Raw genomic sequence first — 8,355 nt, 5'->3', positions numbered from 1 at the left:
TTTTTTTTTTTTTTTTTTTTTTTTTTTTTTGTGGTACGCGGGCCTCTCACTGTTGTGGCCTCTCCCGTTGCGGAGCACAGGCTCCAGATGGGCAGGCTCAGCGGCCATGGCTCACGGATCTAGCCGCTCCATGGCATGTGGGGTCTTCCCGGACCGGGGCATGAACCCGTGTCCCCTGCATCGGCAGGCGGACTCTCAACCACTGCGCCACCAGGGAAGCCCCTCGACAAGGTGTTATAAAGGATCTCTCTGAACCAGGAAATAGAAACACCCTTAGTGATATTTCATGGGGACAATGTAGAGAATTTTGTGTTTTCTGAGTCTTAAGATATATTTTATAGTTTCGACTTGAACTTTTTTTCCTCTTTTGCTTAATTGGTAACTAATTTCAAATATACTCTTCTTAAGTTTTCAAACCTGAAGAGTTACGACAGGCACTGATGCCGACATTGGAGGCACTTTACCGACAGGATCCAGAATCCCTTCCCTTTCGTCAACCTGTGGACCCCCAGCTTCTAGGAATCCCTGTAAGTATATGGTGGTACTTCTCTTTTCTTTTAAAATTCGTTAACAGCTTTATTCGGATACAGTTCACATATTGTACAAATCACCCATTTAAAGTGCACAGTTTAATGGTTTTTGTGTATTAACAGAATTGTGCAGTTATCACCACAGTCAGTTTTGGATGATTTTCATCACCCCAAAAAAGAAACCCCATTTCCATAAGCAGTCACTCCCCATTTCCACCTACAGCCCCTACTACCAACCAACTGCTGGTCTGCCTTCTGCCTCTGTGGATTTGTCTCTTCTGGACATTTCATCAAAGAGAGTCTTACAGTATGTGGTTCTTTGTGACTGGGTTCTTTCACTTAGCATAATGTTTTCAAAGTTTGTCCATATTGTAGCACAAATCAATACTTCATTCCTTCTTACAGCCCAGCAATATTTCATCATATGGATGTGCATTCTCTTTATCCATTTATTAGTTGATAGACATGTGGGTTGTTTATACTTTTTGGCTGTTGGGGATAGCACACCTGTGAATGTTTACATACAAATTGGTGTGTGTATCTTTTTATTTCTCTTGGGTATATATCTAAGAGTGAGATTGCTGGATCATATGGTTTATTTATTTTTATCACTTGAGTAGCAGTAGTTCATGATAGGAAAGATAGATCCAAATTAGCTTCATCTGCTTTTGAAGTTGCCTTTATATACCAGGCTGCCGGGAGGTTTCATTTGAGTATTTTAAGTTGTATTGGATAAGTCATTGGAGTGCTTCGAGGGGCAAAAATCTGTTCGAATCTTTTTTTTTTTTCCTATATTTTTCTGTGGCCTTAGATAGATCACCAATATTTTCTGGGCTTAGTTTCATCTGTAGGCTGCATCTAGTACTAAAATGTGAAGGGTCTTTGATTTCTTGGTCTTTTAAGTTGATCACACATGTACTATGGTAAAGTATCTAGAATCGCTCCTGTAGGCGATCAGCTTGCTCCTACAAAATCTAGAGTAGTTGTTATTCTCTCTGCCCCTGGCTGCTTCATATCTCTGTAGACTAATGATTTTAAAAAGTGATGGGCATCGATCATTTCTTTGGAAATACAGACACATCAAAGACTCAACATTATCCAGAAAATTTATAATGATTATAGCAAGATATGCTGTGGACCTTGAATATAGTGAGACTTTTGGATAATGTTGTTTGGTGTCACTTGTCCTTCTAGGATTACTTTGATATTGTGAAGAGCCCCATGGATCTTTCTACTATCAAAAGGAAGTTAGACACTGGACAGTATCAGGAGCCCTGGCAGTATGTGGATGACATTTGGCTTATGTTCAACAATGCTTGGTTATATAATCGGAAAACATCACGGGTGTACAAATACTGCTCCAAGCTGTCTGAGGTCTTTGAACAAGAAATTGACCCAGTCATGCAAAGCCTTGGATACTGCTGTGGCAGAAAGGTAAGAAATGTTTGCACAGATAAGAACTGCATGGAAAACTTGCCAGTTAGAATCCTGAGTCATCAGATTGTAAGTTCATCTTGGGTAGGGACTTGGTCGTATTCACCTGTGGTGCACGGGGCGTGGCATGTACTAGTTTTCCTGTACATGGCAATTCACATTGAGCTCCTCTTGTCCTCTTCAGTTCTTTGGTAAATGGTGGAAGGATATGACTGTTAAGCTTACCTCAGAGTGGTGGAATAAAACAGTAGCAAACTAGATTAGTTTTAGTTCAGTGAACTGTCTTGGAAACTGAAATAACCCATTATAAGAGACATAATGAGAAGTAAGGCTTCACTAACTTCTGTTTCTGATTTACTTGCCAGTGTAAATATTTTAGCTTGCCCTTCAAACCATATTTAACAAATGGTTTCTTTTGCAGTTGGAGTTCTCTCCACAGACACTCTGTTGCTATGGCAAACAGTTATGCACAATCCCTCGTGATGCCACTTACTACAGTTACCAGAACAGGTAAGCTCGACCTGTGTGGACCATGGTCAGAGTGTCCGCATGTCCAGGGAGTGCATGCGGATGGACCAGCACACATACAGTCATGGTTCATGTGTAACTTGCTTGAAAACAACTGTACAGCACAAGTTCTGGTATCAGTTGTCTGGGCCCTTATTTTTATAAGGCAGGAACCCAAGGCATTAAGAAGTTAAGCAACTTTTATGAGTTGGTGGCATACCTGGGATTACGTCCCAGGCCCCATGTTTTTTTCCCACTGTCCTTGTATAGCTCACCACAGCCTCAGGCAAAAACAAAAAAATTTCAAACTAATTGGTCTACTTCCCTGTGAAATTGCTGCCATCTATTGCCATTCCCAAAACCACCCAGAAAACTTTAACCAAAAGTTTCTTGGCCAGCTGTATCTTTTCGGAAATGTTTCCTTTTTGTGTGCAGCTGATACCTAAGTTTTTCTTGGAGTATGTAAACAAAGGATCCCAGGGTATTTGCTTTGCGTCTGTTGGGCACATTAAAGAGACCTCTGTACCAGACTGTTCCTTACAAAAATTTGCATATGACCATGGACGGTAGGCTTCTAATAAATTAGACACTTCTGCCTTATTTTCTCCTGCTCAAATAAGGGCTGTAATCACACAAATTGGATTTGCTAATCTGTCTTAATCATGATTTGTCTCTTATTTTGTGTAATCAGCCAACAGTATAGCTGGCATGGGATGTAAATAAAAAAACAAGGCTGGACAGTCAATACTTTGATGACCCAAACCCATGGTGGTCGTTTTTTGCTGAACTTGTGTGCTACAGATGTATTTCTAGCTTTGAAAAAGTTACTTAAGCTTTTTGTTTTATTTACAAAAAGTTAGGTGCACTCCCCTAATGCTTTGTAGTCATAAGAATCTATAGTGTTTTACTCCTTAAAACCTAGGAAAAGGTTTTGGGGTTCAAGTTGTTCAAAAACACAAGTGACTGGGCTTCCCTGGTGGCGCAGTGGTTGAGAGTCCACCTGCCGAGGCAGGGGACACGGGTTCGTGCCCCGGTCTGGGAAGATCCCACATGCCACGGAGCACCTGGGCCTGTGAGCCATGGCCATGGAGTCTGTGCGTCCGGAGCCTGTGCTCCGCAACGGGAGAGGCCAGAACAGTGAGAGGCCCGTGTACCGCAAAAAAAAAAAAAAAAAAGCAAGTGGCAGCTGGCATGCTATAATCTCATGCTATAATCTTGGCATTTATGTACCTTTTTCGGATTTTAAGCACCAATCTACAACACCCAGGAATATATAATCATGTATCTGCATATACCACTGCCTTTTCCCTCTTAAACTATGTCAGTTGGTGGCTACAATCAGTATTTAACTGCTTGTGCAGACTTTTTATTGTAATTATGTGGCTTCCTTGGGATCAAAAGGGAATTTGGGGTGTTTTTTCAGACCACAGTTGTTTCTAGATGATTGTTTCCTGGTACTGTATCCATAGTGGATTTTTTTCTTTGGAAGTGGGGAGGGTTTTTTCTTCGCTATGTTTAGGTAATAGAATAGTAGTTCTTCTCTGCACAGTATATTTATCCTACTTTCGATTATTTGCATCAAGTAGCATAAATTACTAAAATGAAAGGGTGTAGGTCTGTGTGAGACTTGTTTGTTTTATTTGCTGTAATCATTTGCTACTTGTGATCCCATTGAGATATTTAATGCTAATCTGTGCTTTGCCTTGGCTTTCTGCTTTGTGTTGTCTTGTCTTGCTTTTATGTTTTTTGTTGTCCTGCAATCCCTCATTTCTTCGTTTGTTTTGTGTTTTTTTTTTTTCCTCCCTCATGCTTGTCGTTGTCTGCACTTGGCTTTGATTGCAAAAAACAAAAACCAAAAACAAAACCCAAACTGTGGTGCCCATAAATCTGCATCATTGAATGTCCTTGTCGCCGTTGATGACCTGCTCTCTGCTCCCGTCCCCCTCTTGGCCTGCTGTGATTGGTGGCTTCGTTGCTTGGCTTGGGCTGTGTTGTGTGAACGGAACAGTTCACCCCAGTATGGCCTTCTTGCCGACAGGTATCATTTCTGTGAGAAGTGTTTCAATGAAATCCAAGGGGAGAGCGTTTCTTTGGGGGATGACCCTTCCCAGCCTCAAACGTAAGTAACTATATTATTTTGGAAAGTACTCTCTTATTTCTCAGTTTGTTGTCAGGTGATTATGCTCAGGTTTCTAAGTGGTCTTGGGTTATGCTGTCCAGTATCGTATAGCCACAGGTAGCTATTTAAATTCAAATTAATTCAAAGTAAATAAAATTTTAAATTCCCAATTTCAGTTACTCAGTAGACAATCTGTGGCTAGTGGCTGCCATATTGGTCAGCATAGATAGAGAACGTTTCCATCATAGCAGTGAGTTGTGTCGGTACTGATCTAGGGAATACATCAATATTGGATGGTCATTTTAGATATATTTTTTCTATAGGGAAATAATCAGCTTCTCCTAAAAAGTGAAAGGCTGTAGTGCAAGGGAACTTCATTGTTAACTGTTTTGAGTTTGAGAGGAATTGAACAACTATAACCACCTTACAGCCTTCTCATAAAGGTTAACGATACCAAAGTCATTATAATCGTCAAGTGTCATTTAACATCATTAGGGGTTTAGGAGTTTGTGAGAGTGATTTACTAGAAAGAGACTTGGTTGGACTTTCACAATCTCGCATGCTCTTGTGGTTTGGTAAATGCCAAGAAAAATTTTTAAACATAGCCTAAACTGCCTCATAGTACTTCTAAGATTTAGTTTACACACACAAATTTGGACTGTTTTAGGAAGAAAGAACTATTTGGTGTCCTTTTAATATTCTTCAGCTTCTTCTCTTCCGGTTTAACCTATAACAAACAGTCAGTTCAGAACATTTCCCCAAAAAGTATGGAATTGTTATGTTACTAGTAAAAACAGGGCTTCTGAGAAGAACTGGTTAGTGTTTTCAAATTGGGTTTTCAAGTTGTACTTTTTCTTCAGTCACCATTGACATATAATATAGTGGGGTCTGGTACTGGTCTTGGGGTAGATACTGGGTCCCCTTGAGCCTTAAGAGATTTTTCTGACCTTGGCTAAACCAGGGAAGTCAGGTCTGATGCAGCAAAGGGAGGCAGCCTTACCATGGGTACTACTGAGTGGCTTACCACATGCTCTGTACCTTAGGACAGCACCACTCTGACTGAAGAGTGTAGAAACCCCTCTTGCAGTTCCTCAGGTCAGCAGTGAGCCTGGGAGTATGCGGTACTAACAAGTTCCCAGGTCCTTCTAGACTGCTGGTCTTTAGAACACACTTTGGGTAGCAAGACCTTAGGCCAGGTAGCGATGAATCTCTAGCCTGTAACTAATAGAAAACAGTTTAAATGGGGAAATGTCCTCATTCCTCATTTTTGTGAGGTAGAGTCACAGTAGTCAAAGTTGGGCCCCCTGCAGTTTGTTCTAGGTAGAGAATAAGGCTGTTAGCTCCTGTATTTGTGAGGCTATGAGCAGTGTGGTAGGCTAGATTTCAGGGTAGGAGGCCATGTGGAAATTTTTTAATGAATAACCTGAAATATGCATTCTCAACATTGAAATTTTTTATTAATATAAAGAGTTTGACTAGACTCCTGAAATTTTAGTATTTTTTATAAATAGTGGTTTAGCTCCCTCTATACACAGTATCTTTCATACGTAGTTCAGTCTAGGAACATTAAACTATTAGAAGGTGTAAATACCTAACACTAAGAGTAGTAGGCAAGATTTTAAAAGGAAAAGAAGAACAAATTCATGTTTTTAGTTCTTGCTGGGTTCTCCTCTTCCTGTAAATGGGAACAGATTTACTATACTATAAAGTCCTTTCCAAAAACATAGGCATGTAAATGTGCATTTTTGTGGGAGCCAAGAATGTACTGTTGTATCCTTGGTATATTCTTAGATTTAAATAATCCACTTACAGGGTGGGGTTTTTGCCCTTTGGTAATTAGAACAGTAGTCAGACTGCTAATCTTTCTATGTTGCTTGTTCTCATTGTGTCCCTCTTCTTTTCCTTAGTACAATAAATAAAGAACAATTTTCGAAGAGAAAAAATGATACTCTGGATCCTGAACTGTAAGTAGCTCCCCTTGAGTAGTTAGTACACTTTTATTTTCCTTCTTCCTTTCATTCTCTTGGTTTGCACAGCCAGTGAGATGATTCTATATTCTTGGACTAAATCTATAACATACATCTAACAGAGATGGTAGAAGTGCTAAAATTTACATATGGTTAGTATTCATTTACATTTCACTAAATCTACCTAATATTTTGGTGTTTTATAGGCTTGAGTGAAGCACAAAGCTACCTCTGCTCAGCGCCATTATTCCAGCCCTGTTGTCCTCTGTATTTTCAAACCAGTTCATAATCCCCTCCTTTATAGTGAGGCCTTTCAGAAGTATTCAGAGGTACAGAGATGTACTGGTATTCTAGGTGTTCCTGGAATGGATATGATGGTGTCAGACTCACTTGGAAGTTTAAGCAGCAGTCATCTTGATCTTTCACTTTTTATTCCATAGTCACAGTTCATATTTAATGACTAAACTGCTTTTGAGATTTGCTCTACCTGTTACACTAAAGAGCTTTTAAAACCTATTCTTCAATTCTTTGGACGTGATTTTGGCTATCTTTTGAATTGTCAGAAATTGGGAAATATTGGAAGTTTTGATTTGGTTAAATTTTTGGATTTAATCTTGAATTTTGACTTTTCGTTTCCAGGTTTGTTGAATGTACGGAGTGTGGAAGAAAGATGCATCAGATCTGTGTCCTTCATCATGAGATCATCTGGCCATCTGGGTGAGACATCAGTATTTTCCCTAGACTTTTTCTTTGTTGTGAATTTTAGGAAGTTTGTCTTCTCTGCAATGATTATATTTTATCTTCAAAGTTACTGTCTCTTGGAATTATTCTTTTTTTTGTTTATTTATTTTTGGCTGTGTCGGGTATTAGTAGCGGTGGGCGGGCTCTTTGCTGTGGCGTGCAGGCTTCTCTCTAGTTGTGGCTTAGTAGTTGCAGTGCACGAGCTCTCTAGTTGTGGCGCGCAGGCTTAGTTGCCCTGCAGCACGTGGGATCTTAGTTCCCCAACCAGGGATCAGTCCCCAACCAGTCCCCTGCGTTGGAAGGCAGATTCTTTTTTTTTTTAATATTTATTAATTTTATTTATTTATTTATGGCTGTGTTGGGTCTTCATTGCTGCGAGCGGGCTTTCTCTAGTTGCGGTAAGCGGGGACTACTCTTGGTTGCGGTGCGCGGGGTTTACTCTCGGTTGCGGTGCATGGGGTTCTCATTGTGGTGGCTTCTCTTGTTGCAGAGCATGAGCTCTAGGTTAGCGGGCTCAGTAGTTGTGGCGTGCGGGCTTAGTTGCTCTGCGGCACGTGTGATCTTCCTGGACCAGGGCTCGAACCCATGTCCCCTGCATTGGCAGGCGGATTCTTAACCACTGCGCCACCAGGGAAGTCCTTAGAATTATTCTGGTTTGGGAAAAGATCATTAAAATCCAGTTTTAAAATATTAAATAACCTAGAATCCAAAAATATAGATATTTCTCTTATTTGCATTGTTTTAATCCATATACAAATACTTTATTCTGTTTTAAATTCTTTAGTGGTCATTGTGCATCAAAAGTAAATACAAAAGATTTATCAGTAGAGGGTAACAGGAAGTCTGTAGCACCTGGAAACCAGCAAGGAGATGTTAGACACAGTTAAACCTGCTAGATTTTGAACATTACTTACATTGCAGTAGAAAAGCTAGACGGTATGGATAATGCAGGTTGCCAAGGAGCCACCTCAGTTTCTGCCTCTGAGAGAACATCGCACTAAACAGCATACTGAATGGTGACCGTGGTTAGGTTTTTTTTTTTTTTTTTTTTTTTTTT

The 8,355-nt window shown here is 40.1% G+C and overlaps 1 protein-coding gene across 1 annotated transcript in view; it reads left to right on the top strand.

Annotated features, from left to right (window-relative positions):
- Window positions 1–8,355, top strand: part of EP300 (EP300 lysine acetyltransferase) — a 75,662-nt gene that overhangs the window by 51,580 nt on the left and 15,727 nt on the right. The window contains exons 17-22 of the mRNA XM_024737410.1: window positions 409–527; window positions 1,725–1,964; window positions 2,386–2,474; window positions 4,510–4,590; window positions 6,498–6,554; window positions 7,197–7,274. Of these exons, the coding sequence (XP_024593178.1) occupies window positions 409–527; window positions 1,725–1,964; window positions 2,386–2,474; window positions 4,510–4,590; window positions 6,498–6,554; window positions 7,197–7,274 (664 nt within the window). The remainder of the gene's footprint in view (window positions 1–408; window positions 528–1,724; window positions 1,965–2,385; window positions 2,475–4,509; window positions 4,591–6,497; window positions 6,555–7,196; window positions 7,275–8,355) is intronic.

The sequence above is a fragment of the Neophocaena asiaeorientalis genome, unplaced genomic scaffold, assembly GCF_003031525.2.
Source record: "Neophocaena asiaeorientalis asiaeorientalis breed wild unplaced genomic scaffold, Neophocaena_asiaeorientalis_V1.1 scaffold242, whole genome shotgun sequence".
NCBI lineage: Eukaryota > Metazoa > Chordata > Mammalia > Artiodactyla > Phocoenidae > Neophocaena > Neophocaena asiaeorientalis.
This window is presented reverse-complemented; position numbering and strand designations above follow the sequence as displayed.